Source organism: Vicia villosa, unplaced genomic scaffold (assembly GCF_029867415.1).
Source record: "Vicia villosa cultivar HV-30 ecotype Madison, WI unplaced genomic scaffold, Vvil1.0 ctg.000286F_1_1, whole genome shotgun sequence".
Classification (NCBI taxonomy): Eukaryota; Viridiplantae; Streptophyta; class Magnoliopsida; order Fabales; family Fabaceae; genus Vicia; species Vicia villosa.
The window spans coordinates 849,534-870,849 of NW_026705122.1; the positions used below are offsets into that span (position 1 = coordinate 849,534).

The 21,316-nt window shown below is 36.8% G+C and overlaps 1 protein-coding gene across 1 annotated transcript; it reads right to left on the reverse strand.

Annotated features, from left to right (window-relative positions):
• Nucleotides 1–2,372: 2,372 nt before the first annotated feature.
• On the reverse strand, nucleotides 2,373–19,388 carry LOC131626412 (uncharacterized). The gene is made up of 5 exons (XM_058897227.1): nucleotides 19,228–19,388; nucleotides 18,933–19,124; nucleotides 18,736–18,846; nucleotides 18,551–18,626; nucleotides 2,373–2,405 (listed from the first exon to the last, which is right to left on the reverse strand). Exons 1-5 carry the CDS (start codon nucleotides 19,386–19,388, stop codon nucleotides 2,373–2,375), a joined length of 573 nt encoding a protein of 190 aa, XP_058753210.1.
• Between the last annotated feature and the right edge of the window lie 1,928 nt (nucleotides 19,389–21,316).

Below are 21,316 nucleotides of genomic sequence, written 5' to 3' on the forward strand. Positions count from 1 at the left end.
TTATGTCCTTTATAGGAACCTTTCTAGGTAGTTTTGTTTAAAACATATCTTTCCCTTTATATGAACCTTTCTAGGTAGTTTTGTTTAAAACGTTTCATGTCCTCTATAGGAACCTTTCTAGGTAGTTTTGTTTAAAACGTCTTATGTCCTTTATAGGAACCTTTATAGGTAGTTTTGTTTAAAACATATCGTGTCCTTTATAGGAATCTTTCTAGATAGTTTTGTTTAAAACGTATCGTTCCCTTTATAGGAACCTTTCTAGGTAATTTTGTTTAAAATACTTCATAGCCTTTATAGGAACCTTTCTAGGTAGTTTTGTTTAAAATGTCTCACGACCTTTATAGGAACCTTTCGAGGTAGTTTGGTTTAAAACATGCCATATCCTTTATAGGAACCTTTATAGGTAGTTTTGTTTAAAACGTATCATGCCCTTTATAGGAATCTTTCTAGATAATTTTGTTTAAAACATATCGTTCCCTTTATAGGAATCTTTCTAGATAGTTTTGTTTAAAACGTATCGTTCCCTTTATAGGAATCTTTCTAGATAGTTTTGTTTAAAATGTATCGTTCCCTTTATAGGAACCTCTCTAGGTAAGTCTTGTTTAAGATATCCCGTATCCTATCTAAGAGCCTTTCCAGGTGAGTCCTGTTTAAGACGTACCATAACCTGTCTAGGTAGTCCTGTTTAAGACGTTTCATATCTTTTTAGGAGCCTTTCTAGGTGAGTCTTATTTAAGATATATCATGCCTTTATAGGTAGCCTTCTTAAAGTGTTTATCCAATCTTTTATAAGACCTACTTAGTTCTTTTAAAGAACTCCTCAGTTAGTCTTCTCCAAGACATTCTCCCTAAGCATTGTTCAAAGCCTAAGCTTCTTCGCATCAACCTTCGATATACCCTGTTCAGGAACCTCTTCAGGTAGTCTTATGTAAGACATTACTTCCTCTCTCTTCAGATACAATCAAATGATCCAGGTCTGAAAAGCATATGCTTTAGACAAGTACCCTGCCAGCCAAATAGGGGGCATCTATAAGCCCATCTCCCACATAACTCCTTCCCTGCGCAAGCAAATTTCAGGGCATCTCAGTGTTCAATCATCTTCTACCTTTAAATCACGATAGGCAGACGTGCCTATCTGACTCTGCAGGTTTAAGAAGATTGAACAGGGGCAACTGTCATACCCCAAAATTTGCCATCCTCTTTTCATTTTCAATAATCCAAGGTTTAAGGGCTTTCTCAAGTCACTCTGCATTATCATAAATTAGGGTTTGTTCTTCAGCAAAATAATTTGGATCTCCAAGGCCTCAAATGGATCTCAATGTGTCACATATGTACCAAAACACTTTCATATGTCAAAATTTGAGCAAGATACAAGTTATACAAGTTAGGCGATTTTAAGGAAATGCATAAGATGCAAAGTGAGCAAGTTTGATTATTTGGTCTAATGGGCCTAAATTTTGGATTTCTAACATGATTCCAATATCACATAAGACCCATATTTCCATTCTTGTGATTTCCATTATTTCTATTCTCTTATTTTGAAATTTATTTATTTAAATTCAATTTAAAATAAATAAATAATGGGAAAATATCTAAAGGAATGTTTGCATATATTTTTGAAGGGAATCTTGATCACAATATCATTGAGATTAATTTGGTTTTTTTTGATAGAAAAATATTGGATAAAAAATAGAGAAAAATCATGTGATTTAATCAATTTTCTTTCTCTCTTGACAATCTAGTATCCAAGCCCAAAAGAAAACCTAAGGGAGCCATATATATGCTAAAAATAATTCAGGGAAGGGGGGGGGGGGGATGAAAAAGGGAAAACCTAATTTAAATACAGAGACGAAGATCAGAGAGAGGGATCTTGGGAGTTCACACGAAACCAGAGCACAAAATCGCCGACGCTACTCTAGCACCGCAACAATCTTCCCTGTCGTTGGTAACTCGACTTGTCTTCTCTTGCAATTCGTTTTTTTTATGCTTATCGCTATCTCGTTTCGGTATTGTGATCCGTTAATACTTCTGTGTTGTTCTTGATTTGTTGCATATATTCTGATTGGCCTTAGATCTAGGTTTGCTATTGTACATTTTGTTTAAAGTGCTTGAAAGAGGTAGAAATAGGTTTGCAAAAATGGTAGAATGAGATAGAGACAGAAAGTGTTCGATGTTTTTTTTGAGAAAGATTGAAGTGGGAGACGATGAGGTACAGAGGGAAAGAGGAGAGAAAGTTGCGTAAGAGAAGGGGCTGATTTTTTGCCTTAGCTGTTGCGTAGGGTTTTTGTGTGGTTCTGATTATTGGGCTCAAGCATTTAGGGCCCTATCCGAAATTCCCAGATGCATTATAGTTTCAGCGCCCAGTACACCCCCTAGAATTGCTCCTTAACTACAATATACACCCCCTGCGAAATCAAAAATAAAATTAAATTACTTGTTAATATTATGTGGTTTTTTTTATGACTTTTCTTCGATTCGATTATATTTATTAATCGCGTTGGTGAGGAGCGTATTTAATAAATAATAATAATAATAATAAGATGAATGCTTGTTTTATTCAATTATTTTTAAAGGCTTATTTGTTAACCGTTTTAATCGAATCAATCGATTGTGATGGTTAATGATAAAAATATTTTATTTAAACTTCAAAATAACTTATACAATTAAAATCATTTATTTAAAATAAGGTTTATTTTGCTAAAGGGTTTTAACCATCTTATTGGTTACGATGATTAGCTTCTTTTTTTTTTCTAAAAATTCGTTATTATTTGTAATCGAAGCTATTGATTATGAGGGATAACGATAAAAATTAAATAATTAATTTTTTTAAATACATCTATTTGCTATTAGTGATAATCGAACCTATGGATTAGAATTGTTAGCAATCCTCTATTAATCTATTAATTATGGTGATCAAACCTATTGATCATTGCGATTAATAGTGCATATTAAATACCAGGGTTGTACGCCCACTCTTAAAACACTTGTCTTTTTTCAAACCACAAATTTCAAACTACGGATTTTCATCACTTCGATAAGGCAATTCAAAATGCCTTCAAACAATTTCATATCAAACCTAAAGGCGTACAACCCTGCCCCGAACTACGTTGACTCTGATTCTCCCTAAGGAGATACGTAGGCACTTGGCAACAAGGCGAGTCCCCCTCCTCCAAATCTTAATCATGTCAATAATTAAGCCTTTAACCCTATTAACTATCTGTTGCCTTCCTCTATGTTTTTTTTCGCCATAACCTTCATCTTTGCAATGTTAACCTTTAGGAAAGGGTTTTGGGTGCCTAACACCTTCCCTTAACCCGAATATAGTGTCTTACCCTAAATCTCTTAACCATTAAAGGTTTCCTATTCGCCTTGGTAGAATAGGTGGCGACTCTAAAAGCTTAATTTTTAGGGCAGGTTGCTACAACCATCCATCAGAAGATCCCATAATTCACCATCTAGACCAAGAAAGTAACTTTCCAGTTTATCTTTCCAGTATTCAAAGTTTTCACCATCAAATACTGGTGGTCTAGTATAACCATTGTTACCATTTTATTGCTCAACAGAGCCTGATGTAGATGCAGGTGGATCTGTTGGAATTTCACCAGCCATCTTTTACTGAAGCGTTTTTCTCTTCCTGAATCTTTTCTAAACACGGTTAAGTGCTTGCACCTTAGAACCGGCGCTCTGATGCCAATTGAAGGATAGAAAAACACTTAGAAAGGGGGGGTTTGAATAAGTGTAGTCTAAAAACTTGAACGATAAAAACAATTTGCACAGTTATTTTTATCCTGGTTCGTTGTTAACTAAACTACTCCAGTCCACCCCCACGGAGTGATTTACCTCACCTGAGGATTTAATCCACTAATCGCAACAGATTACAATGGTTTTCCACTTAGCCCACGACTAAGTCTTCTAGAGTATCCTGATCACAACCTGATCACTCTTGGATCAAATGCTTAGACACAAGCTAAGACTTTCTTAGAGTATCCTGACCACCACGTGATCACTCTAATTACAACTGCTTAGACACAAGCTAAGACTTCCTAGAGTATCCTGATCAACGCTTGATCACTCTAGTTACTTACAAATTAATGTAATCAAATAAGAGTATTACAATTGCTTCTGAAAAGCTATAATCACAACAGTGATATTTCTCTTAAAGTTTAAGCTTAATCTCACTAATATATTACAACAACAATGTAGTGAGCTTTGATGAAGATGAAGTTTCTGAGCTTTGAGTTGAACAGCGTTTCAGCAAGTTTTTCAGAATAAGTTCGTTCAGAATCGTTAACCTTGCTTCTCATCAGAACTTCATATTTATAGGTGTCAAACCCCAAATTTTGACCCTAAGATTACACATCATTTGTATACCAATCATCAATCAAGAGTTTCATCTTAGAGATCTACTTGTGATGTTGTGCTCAATTCAACTGCAAATGAATCATCGAGCACCCATGTTTTAGTCTTGTATATATTGTTTTACTAACCAAAATACCAAAAATATTGCATTGTGCTTTTGTGTGTTTGTGTTTTGTAGGTACCAAGTCAAAATATCCCTCAAAATGGCATTTTTCAGCATTCTTCAGGAAGCAATCGATTTGCATAATGGAGCAATCGATTGCACCAACTTGATTTTCACCAGATTTGCATTCTGCTTTCTGTGCAATCGATTGCACCAAAACAACAATCGATTGCACCAACTCTTTTTTCACTAAATTCAGGCAGTGCAATCGATTGCACCAAAATAGCAATCAATTGCACCAATGCGAAATTTTGAAGAATGAAGGCAAAATTCAGCTTTTGAAAGTGTTGACATCATTTGCAAGCATGGGAAGCATGACTTGGTTCTTACATTTGATTTACTACATCATCTAATCATGAACCTTCATGTGATTGCATCAAGACCATTGGATCTCATTTTTGGCTCCAAAACCATTTCCCAATCCTAACTCCAAGCCACAAAATCTCCCAAGCCTAAGTGCTATAAATTGAGGCATTCCCCTCCTCATTTTTCAAGCTTTGATAGCCAAAAAACTTATTACAAATTCATTTCTCAAAGCTTTGATAGCCAAGAAAACTCTTGCTCTTTCTCTCCTTACCTCTTCCAAACCCCTCACTCAAAGCTCTCTTCTTCTTCCATAAAAATTAGTGAGTCACATCTTGAACCTCACTAATTTAGAGCTAAACCTCAACATAAACACTACTTTCTTCATCAATTGTGAGAGATCAAGGCTTGTGGTTGTGTGTTCTTGAAGAAGATTCAAAGTTTGTGAAAGATTTGGTAAAATTCTAGATCCATTCCATAATTCAAGATGTGATCCATTGTTGTTTATGCTTGATGCACCTTTGGTGCTACATTGATGAGATTTGCTTGCTTACTTGATACATTTTCATGCACAAACTGATCCAAGATCTCAAGGTGTTTGATTTTATGTTTAAACTAGTTTTACTCCTTTTGATTGCTGTTTTTTTGGAAAATTGCCTAGTGCAATCGATTGCTCTCTTGCTGCAATCGATTGCACAGTTGAAAAACTGCGCAGATTTTGAAAATTGAAGAAGGAACAATCGATTGCACTCCTGGAGCAATCGATTGCTTGCTGAGCAGAATGTGTTTTTTGCCTTTTTGTGACTTGTCTTTGGTTCTAACTCATCTTCTACTCCATTCTTTTGATATTTTCTTTGAATCACAAGTTAGAGGCCTAATTTCTCTCTAATTTCAATGGACTTAGGGCGTCGATAGGATGAGAATCCAAATCCACAATATTAAGTGATTGAAATTATGGATGAAAAGAGCTTTTAATGTGGTTCCATCTTTTACTTCTCTTTATTTTGATCGATGAAAGTCTTAATACCTTGAGAATTCTTATGGATTCTTGGTAAAGACTAGATCACTCACCATTTTTCTTTTCGTGCGGTATTGCTTTCGGAGAGTGATTTACATATCACTTCTCTCGCATGCATTATCACATAATGTTTTGACCGGCCTCGTTGTAGGGTGATTTCTACATAAATCACTTGGCGATCTGCTTAACATAGCGCAATATTTCGTGTCCCGAATTAAAAAAAGATCAAATATGGAAGAGAATTGTATGCGGTTGATTTAAGACTTATGGAAATTTATCGTGTAGTCGCTATGATTTTATCAAGCTTCTGATAAGTTTCCATTGACTTTAAATCCGAGAACATCCTTCACTCACCATCGATCTTTCTTACTAACTTTGATAACATACTTGACAAGTTTCAAGATGGTTATCTTTAACATCTAACGATTGACTTTAATTTCCGCAATTTATTATATCGCTCTTTTATTTTACGCTTTATTGCTTTATTTTATCATTTCATCATATTTACATTCCGCCATTTTTTCTTTGTCCATTTGGACGTTTATAATTCCGCTATTTTCTCTTTGTCCATTTGGACATATGTTTATGCTTCCGCTATTTTTCTTTTGTCCACTTGGACCATACTTTATTTTTATGCTAAAACACTAATAAATAACAAAAATCTAAAAAAATACCTAAGGCTCTCTTTTGGACTATTGGTTACTATCCTGAGCATTTTGGAGATTCGGACTTATGGACTTAAGACCTCTGGACCCTTATTCTGTTATTACTCTGTTGTTATTCTGTCTGTCTGGCATTGGATTGTTGTCTGTTTGTATGTGCAGGTATTTCCTTGAAAGCCCTTGATGATTAATTTCAAGGCACTGATATAAGGATTTTACCCGAAAACAGCCGCTACTCTGCCCGATTTTCGTCAGAATTTTTAATGTGCTTAATGCAAAGTGGTGCTAAGATAATAAGTTCATCTGGATCCCCAAGTGGTAATATGTGTTTGGTATTGCAAGTCCAAAGGATGGGAAATCTACCTTGACTCATAATGTCAAGTGTTGGCTTCTTCTTCGGTTAGACCGTTTCTTTCCTTAGCTTTTATTTTACGCAATAGGATAGCCTCTTCATCTCCTCCCATTCTTAAATTTTCAAAATCTTCTCCCTTTTTCAAAAACCTTCTTATGTTTGCAATCATTTTCAAAACGTTTTCTTTAAAATATCTTTTGCCCTTAGTGGCTTTTTCTTCAAAAGTTTAGACACTGTTAATTGTCGAAACGAGTGGTTATATCCCACGATTTTGAAATTGATTGATATAATGAGATCTTTTCCGCGTGAGAGAGCTAGTGGCATACTCGTCGATTTTATCCGAGTTGGAGCCCTTCTTTCTTTTGCGATGCAAAGAACTCGTTTGTTCTCATGCTCAAGATCAATGGCTGAGTATTTCTCTCCGACGACGATAAAGTGTTTATTCGTTTTAAAAATGTTTTTCCCTAAAGCGGAACTACATTAGCTTTGATTTCTCCATTGCACCGAGGAGGTATGTAGGCCCAAGGCTTAACGCTTTGCCGAGCTTATTTTAAAAATAAAACAAACCGTTTTTTAGCACACACGACACAAATTTTCAAAAAGGTTCCTGTGGAGTACCACAAATATGAGGGTGCTTTAAACCTTCCCCTCATATAATCAACACCCGTATCTGAGATCTCTTTCTTGTTTTAAAAACAAAACTTTGGGTTTTACGTTCTTTTCCCTTTTCCTTTGAAAAAATAAAGCGCGGTGGCGATTTCAAACAAAATATTGATTCGAGTCAATCCTATGGCTTCGATATCAGATTTTCCCCGCTACAATAGGCACTTGAGAAGATGACCGTTGGGAGCATTTAATGCTTTGCGTATTCCGTACAACATTGCATTTAATGTTTCACGCTTTTGTCAACTACCTCGAGCCTTGTTCACGCTGTGTCTACTGACGTTGCCTTTAATAGCTTCCAACGTTCCTTTTGTCAGTCAGCGTAGCCTGCCACCTGTACTTTCTTCTGATCTGATGTTTGTGTATACAACGTTTGAATATCATCAGAGTCAAACAGCTTGGTGCATAGCATCTTCTTGTCTTCTGACCTTGAAGTGCTTCTGAGCGTGATACCATGAGAACTTCAGTGCTTCTGCTTCTGAACTCAAGTTCTTCTGATGCTTTCATAGACCCATGTTCTGATACTGCCTTGACCATCTTCTGATGTCTTGCCAGACCATGTTCTGATGTTGCATGCTGAACCTTCTGAGTCAAAGCTTCTGAACGCTGATTTGTGCATACTCTTTATATATTTCCTGAAAAGGAAATTGCAATGTATTAGAGTACCACATTATCTCACACAAAATTCATATCCTTGTTATCATCAAAACTAAGAATATTGATCAGAACAAATCTTGTTCTAACATATACTATACCACCAGTATTTGATGGTGAAAATTTGAATACTGGAAATATAAACTTGAAAGTTACTTAGATGGTGACTTATGGGATCTGCTGATGGATGGTTACAAACATCCAGTGAAATCTACTGGTGTAAAGCTTACAAGACAAGAAATGAATGATGATCAAAAGAAGCAATTCAAAAATCATCATAAGTGTAGGACTGTTTTGCTGAATGCTATCTCTCGTGCTGAATATGAGAAGATATCTAACAGGGAAACTGCCTATGATATATATGAGTCATTGAAAATGACCCATGAAGGAAATGCCCAAGTGAAGGAGACTAAAGCTCTTGCCTTGATCCAGAAATATGAAGCCTTCAAGATGGAGGATGATGAAAATATTGAGAAGATGTTCTCAAGATTTCAAATGCTAACTGCTAGATTGAGAGTTCTTGACAAGGGATACACAAGGGCTGATCATGTCAAGAAGATCATCAGAAGCTTGCCAAGAATATGGGGTCCTATGGTTACTGCTTTCAAAATTGCCAAGAATCTGAATGAAGTCTCTCTTGAAGAATTGATCAGTGCTTTGAGGAGTCATGAAATTGAGCTGGATGCTAATGAACCTCAGAAGAAAGGTAAGTCTATTGCATTAAAATCTAATTATAAAAAATGCACTAACGCTTTTCAGGCTGAAGAAGTAGATTCTGAAGAATCAGAATCAGAAGAAGAAGATGAACTGTCCATGATCTCCAGAAGGGTAAACCAACTCTGGAAGAGCAAGCAAAGGAAGTTCAAGAGCTTCAGAAGTTCACAGAAGCCTGAAAGAGGAGAATCTTCTGGAGGCAGAAGATCTGACAAGAAGAAGGTCATCTGCTATGAATGCAATGAGCCTGGACACTTCAAGAATGAGTGTCCAAAACTTCAGAAGGAGAATCCCAAGAAGAAGTTTCATAAGAAGAAAGGTCTTATGGCAACATGGGATGATTCAGATTCAGAATCAGAATCAGACTTTGAAGGCGAGCAGGCAAACCTTGCACTGATGGCCACAGTGGATGACGTATCAGAATCTACATCAGAATCAGATTCTGAAGAGGTATTTTCTGAACTATCTAGAGAAGAATTAGTTTCCAGTTTAACTGAACTTCTGGAACTCAAGGCTCATCTTAGTATCAAATACAAAAAGCTGAAAAAGCTATTTGAATTTGAAACTAAGAAGCTGGAAGTGGAAAATTCTGAACTGAAGGAAAAAGTTTTAAAATGATCCAAAGATATTGGATCTCCTTCTGAATCAGAAAAATCCATTCCTAGTCTCAATCATATTTTGAAAGAATATGACTCGAGCTTCAGAAAGTTTCTATCTAGAAGTATTGGCAGAAGTCATCTTGCTTCTATAATATATGGTATTTCTGGAAACAAAAGGATTGGCGTTGGCTATGAGGGTGATATCCCACGTAAATTTGAACCTGTAGATGATTTGAAAATCACATACAAGCCATTGTATGATTAGTTCAAATATGGCCACTCACATGATATTAGGCTCACTTCACACACCAAGAAGCATGTGACACAACCTAAAAAATATCAGGCTGCCAAACCTAAAGAATATCATGCTGTTCCTCCTGTTACTTATCATGCTAAACCCAAGTTCAATCTGAACTTGAGGAAAACTAACAAGAAAGGACCCAAGAAACTGTGGGTACCTAAGGAGAAGACAATTTCTGTTGCATATATCCTTAGCAGCAAAGAAGACAAAGCACAAAATGTCATGGTACATGGACTCTGGGTGCTCGCGACACATGACGGGAAGAAGGTCTATGTTCCAAGACTTGGTGCTTAAATCTGGTGGAGAAGTCAAGTTTGGAGGAGATCAGAAGGGCAAGATTATTGGCTCTGGAACCATAAGTATTGGTAACTCTCCTTCCATAACTAATGTACTTCTTGTAGAAGGATTAGCGCATAATTTATTGTCCATAAGTCAATTAAGTGACAATGGTTATGACATAATCTTCAATCAAAAGTCTTGCAAGGCTGTAAGTCAGAAGGATGGCTTAATCCTATTTACAGGCAAGAGAAAGAACAACATTTATAAGATTGATTTTTCAGATCTTGAGAAGCAGAAGGTGACTTGCCTTATGTCTGTTTCTGAAGAGCAATGGGTCTGGCACAGAAGATTAGGACATGCTAGTTTGAGAAAGATTTCTCAGATTAACAAACTAAATCTGGTCAGAGGACTCCCAAATCTGAAATACAAATCAGATGCTCTTTGTGAAGCATGTCAGAAAGGCAAGTTCTCCAAACCTGCATTCAAATCTAAGAATGTTGTCTCTTCCTCAAGGCCGTTAGAACTTCTGCACATTGATCTGTTTGGACCAGTCAAAACAGCATCTGTCAGGGAAGAAATATGGATTAGTCATCGTAGATGATTATAGCCGCTGGACATGGGTAAAGTTCTTAAAACACAAGGATGAGTCTCATTCAGTGTTCTTTGAATTCTGCACTCAGATTCAATCTGAGAAGGAGTGCAAAATCATAAAGGTCAGAAGTGATCATGGTGGTGAATTTGAGAACAGATTCTTTGAGGAGTTCTTCAAAGAAAATGGTATTGCCCATGATTTCTCTTGCCCTAGAACTCCACAGCAAAATGGAGTTGTAGAGCGAAAGAATAGGTCTCTACAAGAAATGGCCAGAACCATGATCAATGAAACCAATATGGCTAAGCACTTCTGGGCAGAAGCAATAAACACTGCATGTTATATTCAGAATAGAATCTCTATAAGACCTATTCTAAATAAGACTCCTTATGAATTTTGGAAGAACAGAAAGCCCAACATTTCATATTTTCATCCTTTTGGATGTGTTTGTTTTATTCTGAATACTAAAGATTATCTTGGTAAGTTTTATTCGAAGGTACAAAAATGTTTCCTTTTTGGATATTCTGAACGCTCTAAAGGCTACAGAGTATACAACACTGAAACATTGGTTGTAGAAGAATCAATCAATATCAGATTTGATGATAAGCTTGCTCTTGAAAAGCCAAAGCAGTTTGAGAATTTTGCAGATATAGATATTGATATATCAGAAGCTGTAGAACCAAGAAGCAAAGTTTCAGAAGCTGAAAATCTCAGAAGCAAAGAATCAGAAGATCAAGTTGCTGCATCTTTAGAGAATCTCAGAATTTCTGAAGAGCCAACAGTCAGAAGATCTTCTAGACTCACCTCAGCTCACTCAGAAGATGTGATCCTTGGAAAGAAAGATGATCCTATCAGAACAAGAGCATTCCTTAAGAACAATGCAAAATGTCAATTAGGTCTTGTTTCTTTGATCGAGCCAACTTCTGTTGATCAAGCTCTAGAAGATACAGACTGGATAATTGCCATGCAAGAAGAACTTAATCAGTTTACAAGGAATGATGTATGGGATCTTGTTCCTAGACCAAAAGGATTCAACATCATTGGTACAAACTGGGTTTTCAAAAACAAGCTTAATGAGAAGGGAGAAGTGGTAAGAAACAAAGCCAGACTGGTGGCTCAGGGTTATAGTCAGCAAGAAGGTATTGACTATACAGAAACCTTTGCACCAGTGGCCAGGTTAGAATCTATTCGCTTATTAATTTCTTTTGCCACGCAGCATAACATCACTCTGTATCAAATGGATGTTAAGAGTGCCTTCTTAAATGGTTATATAGATGAGGAAATCTATGTCCACCAACCTCCTGGTTTTGAAGACTCTAAGTCTCCAGAACATGTTTTCAAACTTAAGAAATCATTGTATGGATTGAATCAAGCTCCTAGAGCTTGGTACGAAAGATTAAGTTCTTTCCTTCTGGACAATGGTTTCACTAGAGGACAAGTGGATACGACTCTCTTCTGTAAAACATCTAAGAAGGACATTTTAATTTGTCAAATTTATGTTGATGATATTATTTTTGGAACATCTAATGCTTCACTTGGAAAGGAGTTTGCTAAGTCTATGCAGGCTGAATTTGAAATGAGTATGATGGGAAAACTCAAGTATTTTCTTGGAATTCAAATCAATCAAACTTCTGATGGAACATATGTTCATCAAACGAAGTATGTGAAAGAACTTCTGAAGAAGTTTAATCTTTCTGAAAGCAAAGAAGCCAAAACTCCTATGCATCCAACGTGTGTTCTAGGTAAGGATGAGGTAAGTAAGAAGGTTGATCAAAAGTTGTACAGAGGCATGATTGGATCTCTTCTATATTTAACTGCTTCTAGACCTGATATTTTATTTAGTGTTTGTTTGTGCGCTAGATTCCAATCAGATCCTAGAGAATCTCACTTAACTGCTGTTAAGAGAATTCTGAGGTATCTGAAAGGTACTACTAATGTTGGTTTAGTCTACAGAAGATCTAAAGAATACAACTTAGTAGGATTTTGTGATGCTGACTATGCTGGAGATAGAATTGAAAGGAAGAGTACTTCTGGAAGTTGTCAATTCCTAGGAAGTCATCTGATCTCCTGGTACAACAAGAAGCAAGCTACCATTGCCCTCTCAACAACAGAAGCAGAATATGTTGCTGTTGCTGGTTATAGCACACAAATACTCTGGATGAAGAGTCAGCTAGAAGATTATCAAATATATGAGAGTAACATTCCTATCTTCTGTGATAATACTTCTGCCATATGTTTATCTAAGAATCCTATCTTACATTCCAAAGCTAAACAATATTGAGATTAAACATCATTTCATTAGGGACTATGTTCAAAAGGGTGTTCTCTCTTTAAACTTTGTGGATACAGACCATCAATGGGCTGATATCTTTACAAAACCCCTTGCTGAAGATAGGTTTAAGTTCATTCTGAAGAATATTAGTATGGATTTTTGTCCAGAATGAGAAGATAAGAAGGTCTTACGTATGGCTAAGTTCTGAAATGTGTTGGAATTATGTTTTTATAAGAAGTTCTAATTATGATCAATTAGAAGTTCTGATTCTGTTATTACTAACGTTTCATTATCTAAGTTGATTCAGAATCTCTTTTAAAGTAAAACAGCTGTCACTAGTTTTTTTTCCAGAAAATGAACACGTGTTCACTATTTTTGGATAAGCATGCGTGCAGTTGAGGAGACGCCGCCCTAGGTAACTGTGCAAATCATTTCATTTTGTCACTTTATCTCTCCTAACGTCATATCTCATTAAATTCAAATTGATGTCATGTTTTTCTGTAATCATTTCACTTAAACCATATTGCATTTATTATTTTCTTTTATCCAACCTTTTATATACTCCTCTTCATCTTCATTTCATCTTTTTCACTCTCTCTCCTCATTCGTCCCTCTCTTTTTGCATTCAACGCATAAACCCTAGTTTGTGTCTGCATCTTTGCATTTCACCATGAATCCTTCATCAAGCTCTTCAAACCAAGCAGAAATGTCTTCCACTCAACTGGTTTTCAGCAAGCGTGGTTTTGCTCCATTGAAGACCTGTTCCATTCCTGCTTCAGAAATGAAAGTTCTATGTGAATCTTCAGTGGACGTTGAAAATCTGAAAATATATGGTTTCAAACCCGAAGCAAAGACAATGGCTCAAGGCTGGTCAAACTACCTTGATAGATTGGTTGGACCAATTTATAAGGCTCTTATGAAAGATTTCTGGGCTCATGCAACGGTTACCCCAACTGCAATCATCTCCTTTGTGTTAGGGCATGAAGTTGTGATAACTGAGAAGTTGTTAAGTAAGCTGTACAACCTGGAAGATGAAGAAGGATGTACTGGTCCTCTTCATGGCAGAGTTTGTTGGCCACAAGTTGATAGACAAATATCAAATGCTACTGGTACTGAATCCCATAAAACTGGTGTGTTGAGGCCGTTCTACCAAGTTTGGGCTGAAATTATTCTGGGATCTCTCCATCATAGAAGAAGATCATCCTCCTCATCGTACATCAGTCCTGATCATAAATATACTCTCTTCTGCATTGGAAGAAGAATTGAACTCAACATCTCCAACATTCTCTTTCAAAATTTGAAGACGTCTATTGATTGCCTCCTTTACCCTGACTACAAATTCACCTTCAACCCTCCTGAACCTGAACCTCATATCTTCCTGGAGTTGTTCAAGCACGAATTTGTCTCTAGGCTGGATCTCTTGCGAGATGCCTTCCTAAATGATCTTGATGATGTCTCTACCAGAAACCTTTGGAGAAGCTTTCGGCAGGATTTTCAGGTTGGAGCAATGAAAGTCCAGAAGAGACTAGTGGCTGCTGCACCTGGTTATGCTGGCTATCGACTAGAAGCTGATGATGGTGTATACTATCATCCCATCAGAAACAGGAGAGTTCTTGAGGAGAAGATGTTTGTTGATGAATTGCTGGATAGTCCTTGTAGGGAGATTGTGGTCTGGAGATCTAAGTATCCAGTTCTGACTGGAGGCTTCAAGTCACTGTTTGACTTTCTGAGGGAAAATCCTTCTGAGGAGGACCCCAATTTGGTCATTCCAGAAGTTGTTGATCCTCCAGAAGTTGCAGGTCCTTCTGCTCCAAGGAATCTTGCTGCCATTCTTCAAGCTCTTGAGAATGGAGATTCTGATCTTCCTGCTCCTGAGTATGAAGAAGATGCTTATATGGGAGAAGCTGATGCTGAAGATCATCCTGCTGAGACTATTCCTGTTGAGGAAAATCATGATGATGATCTGACAATGGAAGCTGCAGTTGAGATTGCTGTCCCTCTGAACAGAAGTTGTGAAGCTTCTTCTGGTGAACCCTCTCTTCTGGTGAAGACTCTAGAGGTTATTCAGAAGAACCAAGCTGAGCTAGCTTCTCGTATGCACAAGCAAGAAGACATCAATGCTGAGTTCCGCTCTTTCATGGAGAGGCGGACTGAGAGCAATGCTGGGATTCATGACATGCTGGCCAAGATTATGTCTAAGCTAGGGTCGTCTTAGTCCTTTGTGTCTTAGTTGTTTCTTTGTTTCTTGCATCTGTCTTCTATGCATCTTCCTTGTACCTTTGATAATTCTCTTTTGCTATCAATGAAAATTATCTTTTTTTCTCTCATATTGTTTTGTTTTTCATCTGAATCTTTTGTGTTTTTGATGTTATGACAAAAAGGGGGAGAAAATGTGATAAATGATCTGATTTATATTATCAGTTGCTGGGAGAAAGTCTCCACATTTCTAACAAGAATTTGCAAGTTCTGTGTCTTTAAGTGTTTTTTGCAGGATTGAAGACAATCTTAAAAAACTCAACATAAGAAGCAAAGACATGGGAAAAGAAATTCTGTATGGAAACAAGCTCATGGAAATTGAAGCAAGCTGAGTGCTATGAAGCTTCAAGATCAGAAGCAAGAAGGAAGAATGTTATGATATTCTGATGATAGAATATGCTCTAACTCATTCTTATTCCTTATATGTTCCGATGCATGTTTTTGTTCTAAATATGCTCTGAAACATTATTGTTTATGCTCTGATACATATTATATGTTCTGATACATATTTTATGTTCTGATTCATTCATGCTCTGACTTTTGTCGTGTAGTTTGTTCTGTAACATTTCAGGATGTAGAGATGCTCTGATGATGCTCTGGTACATTCAACAATGTTCTGATACAATCTAGCATGCAATGATCCAAGAAGAAATTCAAGCTCTGAAGCTATCCTATGGAAGCAAGAAGCAGAAGCTATGAATGTTCTGAAGATCTAAGCATATGTGATCGTCTCAACTGAAATGGAAAATACTCAGGGAAGTCCTTTATTTATAAATTTATTCCAGTATTTATTTCAGGGGGAGATTATTTATCTCAGGGGGAGATTGTTAATCTCAGGGGGAGACATATTCACACACTATGTTTATATGCTTATGCTATAACTGTGTAATTGTCTTTAGCCGTCTGATATTCTGATTGCAAATTCATATCTTTTATATATGTTTTTGTCATCATCAAAAAGGGGGAGATTGTTAGAACAAGATTTGTTCTGATCAATATTCTTAGTTTTGATGATAACAATGTATATGAATTTTGTATGAGATAATGTGGTACTCTAATCCTATGCAATTTCCATTTCAGGAATCACATAAAGAGTATGCACAAAATCAGCGCAAGAAGCACTGACTCAGAAGGTTCAGCATGCAACATCAGAACATGGTCTGGCAAGACATCAGAAGATGGTCAAGCAGAATCAGAACATGGTCTATGGAAGCATCAGAAGGACTTGAGATCAGAAGCAGAAGCACTGAAGTTCTCATGGTATCACGCTAAGAAGCACTTCAAGGTCAGAAGACAAGAAGATGCTCTGCACCAAGCTGTTTGACTCTGATGATATTTAAACGTTGTTTACACAAACATCAGATCAGAAGCAAGTACAAGATGGCAGGCTACGCTGACTGACAAAAGGAACGTTAGTAGCTATTAAAGGCAACGTCAGTAGACACAGCGAAAGCAAGGCTCGAGGTAGTTGACAAAAGAGTGAAACATTAAATGCAATGCTGTACGAATCACGCAAAGCATTAAATGCTCCCAACGGTCATCTTCCCAAACGCCTATAAATAGAAGTTCTGATGAGAAGCTGAATATAACACTTGCGCAAATATACAGAAACGCTGTCAAATTCAAAAAGCTCTCAAACTTCATCTTCAACCTCACTACATTGCTGTTGTAATATCTTAGTGAGATTAAGCTTAAACTTAAGAGAAAATCACAGTTGTGATAATAGCTTTATAAGAAGCATTGTAACTCTCAAAAGAATTTGTTTACATTTATTTGTAAGAACTAGAGTGATCAGGTTGTTGATCAGAATACTCTAGAAAGTCTTAGAGGGTATCTAAGCAGTTTGTTCCTAGAGTGATCAGGTTGTGATCAGTATACTCTAGAAGACTTAGAAGTTGTCTAAGTGGAAAACCATTGTAATCTTGTGTGATTAGTGGATTAAATCCTCAGGTGAGGTAAATCACTCCAAGGAGGTGGACTGGAGTAGTTTAGTTAACAATGAACCAGGATAAAAATCATTGTGCAAATTGTTTTTATCTTACATGTTTTAAAGCTACACTTATTCAAACCCCCCATTTCTAAGTGTTTTTCTATCCTTCAATATTTACCTATCTTCAACTTATGGGAGATATTACCTCATTAAATAAGAATGCATGCACCACAAGTAATAATAAGCCATGTGAAAGTGCATCATCATAGTTAGAATGTAACTTACAAGATTGTTAATTACACTACAACGAGGAAGGGCTACTAAAGCGCTTTTTTTGGCCTTTAACAGCGCTTTAAAGCGCTGCCAAAGCCAGCGCTGGCATAGGCTACGAAAGCGCTTTTAAAAGCGCTCTGGTAGGCCCCCCTATAAGAGCGCTTTTCTGGAAAAAGCGCTCTTGTAGGCCCCCCTTTAAGAGCGCTTTTCTGGTAAAAGCGCTCTGGTAGGCCCCCCTTTAAGTGCGCTTTTTCCAGAAAAGCGCTGTGATAGGCCCACCTGTGAGAGAAAAAATTAAAAAAAAACGCAACATACTAAAGCGCTTTTATAAAAGCGCTCTTATAGGGTGGGCTTTAAGAGCGCTTTTTCCAGAAAAAGCGCTCTTATAGCCCCCCCTATAAGAGCGCTTTTACAAAAGCGCTTTAGTATGTTGTTTTTTTTTTTTTTGCTTTTTTAGTAATCTTTGGCAGCGCTTTTAAAAAGAAGCGCTTTAGTATGTGGTCCTTTAAGAGCGCTTTTTTAAAAAGCGCTTTAGTAGCTAAATGAGGTATTTTAATGTGCAGCCTGTAATTTAATCCTCCCAGTCGACCTGTAATATTTTCGACCTGTAATATGTTTTCAGCCTGTAATATTTTCGACCTGTAATTTATTTTCGACTATATTATTTCAGCCATCAGTAAGACAATATATATATATACTAATATAATACCATTATAATATCCAATATTATATATACATCATTACAACATCAATAATATTATAGTACTTCAATTCGACACAAATCCTACATGAAAAAGCGCTTAATATAAAAATGACACAAATCCTCTTTTATTTCTTCCAACTTAAGTCTCGGGTATCCAGTGGCACGGAATTCGTCAAGGTACTACAAAACAAAAACAAAATATGAATGATACATTTAGTTAAATGTAATAAATTATATGAAATTATCTTAAGTTATAAATTCATACCGTGATCGGAATCTCTAATTGATTTGCCTGAAGGATTTCTTTCATAAACCTCAATACAAAGTATCCGCAATCGTAACTGTTTTTCTGTTGCGGGCACTACATAGAAAAACAAATAAGATTCTATAGTTGTGCATTGTTTTATCAAGTAGCATAAATATATTATAAGCAACATTGTGAAAAATAATGTACCTGCACTTGGATCCAAGTAATGTTGCTAGATTTAGTTCGGGATACCTGTGCGTCCCGTTGACTTCGGAACACTTGTATTGATCTAATTAACAAATATATAAAAGCATATGTTTAGATCAATCCCACAAATAAGTAAATATATATATATATATAAATATACACGAATATATATTTAGAACGATCCCACTTACAAATCAACGATGTCCTTCATGGCCGGATAATTGGTCCATTCACCATTTACCGAATTCAGATAATACACGACTTCCCTTATAGGGTTGATAGCAAGCAGCAACCAGTGTGCTCTATAAATAAAAACAATAGGTTATATGAAAATTTTGCTATACACAAAAGAAACAGAGATTAGATGAACAAAGAATGAGAAACTAACCCTACTGGTCGAGTATTATACGCCCAAAGATGCAGACATTCTGTATTGCCGGTGGACATGAATCTATCTACTAAGCACTGTCTAACTGATTCCGGTTCCGAATCAATTTCCATTCCGCTGCAGTGGGCGGAAGACACGAAACGGAATCTGTTAGACAACGGAGTCCCGCGCAACACTCTGTCATACAACAACCTTAAATAAAAACATAATAAACATTAGATTATTTTCATTGAAATGTGTAAATAAATTATATTGTGGGACTAATTAAATAATATATCGGATGAGGGAATATTACCGAATGTATGAGTGCATGTTATTGACGCCTAGTTGATCATGCTTAAAAATCTCCTCCAAGTCATCAAGTGTAATAAGTGACTTGAATTCAATACCGAAGACACTCTCATCCATAACGATTTCACGTGCAGCACCATCCGTCAAATCAGACATATCAACCATTGTTGCGAGCGTCGACCGGTACCGAGGCACAAAAGCACCGCCTTTTTTTCCCGCTGGCTTCGGAGGACCAGTGGGTGGTACGGTACGAACTTGCTGCGTCACTTGTTGTGACTCTCGAGCGGATGCCTAAAAATCATATAAGTTATGTAAAATATAAAATCATGCAGATTTAGATTCAGATTAATTATTAACACTTTAAATGTACCTCTTTTAGTGATGCAACGGACTCCTCCTCCTGTAAAATCCCTTTACCCTTAACTGTGGGTTTTATAGGAGCAGTCTAAAATTAAAATGTAAAAAATAATTAATAAACGGTTTAGAATTGACATTCGAAAACTAAATGATTCATAATCGTTTTCAATATACCTCATCACTAATGGTAATGAGCTCCGAGGGCCATGCAACAAATGATCCTATTGCATCTCGCAGCAATGTCGTCTCTGAGACCATGTCAGGTACCGGTAGCATCGCATCATGATCTACTACAACATCCACCGATACTTTCAGGTGTCCATCCGGGAGCGGTCTATGGTGAAGTAAATCTCCCAAAGTGTTGTGCACTTTTCCCTTGCCAACTAGTCGATAACTCGGTTCCGATAAGTATAGTTGGCAAGATGAAATGCCCTAAACCAATAGTAAATATAAAGTCATTATCATTAATAAAATAGAACAATTTAAAAGGAAAAAAAATTATAATTACCTCGGGAAATTTCCTTTGATAGTTGATACTAGCCTTATCACTAGTTTCTTTCACCGATGAAGTGTTGCACTTTTCTCTCATATACGCCTCTTTATCTCTTTGCAATTCAGAGACTTGTGCTTGCAATTCCGCCAACTTTTGCAACACTTCTTCATTTGAAGGATTTCTTCTCCTAGGACTCTTGTAAAAAGAGGTTGGAGTCACACCATGACCCTTACCCCTCACCCGACCGGGATACTCAGGAGCATCTAGTGCTCTACTAAGTATGCTCCCCTCACCGGTGGATGCCGATTGCGACAAGGTCTCCTGTAATTCATTTACATTAAAAAATCATTTATATATTAAAAAACATTTGATTTAATTAAAGACACAGTATTATACTTACACATTCAGTAAAAACTCTCTGAACTTCGGGATCGACAGCATGATCCTTGCCCACACGAGCTTCCCTCCACAACACATGTTCAGGAAGTGAGGTTTCCTCACTTTTAGTCTCCTCTAACTATGCATTGACACAAATGATAAAATCATCAAATAAAACACATTTAGACAATTAATTAAAACACATTTCTATTTACTTACAATTTTATCCTCCAAGCGTGCATATCCCAAACGCCCTTTTTTGTATGGATATGCGGGTTTGGATGCTCTCTCACTATTCTTGGCACTCCTTTTCCGAAAATCTTCATCTCTTTGCTCTACAAACTTAGCCCAATCTTCTTCACCAATGAAGATCTCATACTTTTTTGGCCGTCCCGGTGCCTCTTCAAGAAAGTTTCCATCTTTATCCTTAAGATAAGTGTTTGTCAAAAAAGCTTTCCACCCTCTATATCTTTTGCCGGCCAAACCAAGTATGTAGCGTCTACGATCATCTGGTATCTCAAAAGTCCTCTGCAAAAAAACATACGCATAGTGTGTTAGTATAAGTAATTTAAACAATTTATCGTCAAGATAATAACAACAATTAACCATATATGATATATACCTGAAGCTCGTCCCAAATCGCGTCTTTTTTCTCATCCAAGTCTTTGCTTTTCATATTCCATCTAGCTACGGAGACCGGAATATGCATACGAACAAGTGTACCAATATAACTTGTCAACTTTGCAGAATTAGGACCAATTGCTTGTTTATCAGAATTCCATTCCAATCGGTATACTAATCCTTGGTCTCTATGTCGAACGATTCCCTTCATGATAGTGATGCCTCGTGCAACTTCTTTTGCTTC

Excerpts from the sequence above, each read along its gene's own strand:
- LOC131626412 (XM_058897227.1), bottom strand. The coding sequence starts at position 19,388 with ATGGTTGATATGTCTGATTTGACGGATGGTGCTGCACGTGAAATCGTT. Across the intron at positions 18,847-18,932 it reads TATAATACTCGACCAGTAGG|AGCACACTGGTTGCTGCTTG; the intron begins GTTAGTTTCTCA and ends TTTTATTTATAG. Across the intron at positions 2,406-18,550 it reads GCAACATTACTTGGATCCAA|GGGGTGTATATTGTAGTTAA; the intron begins GTGCAGGTACAT and ends TTGATTTCGCAG.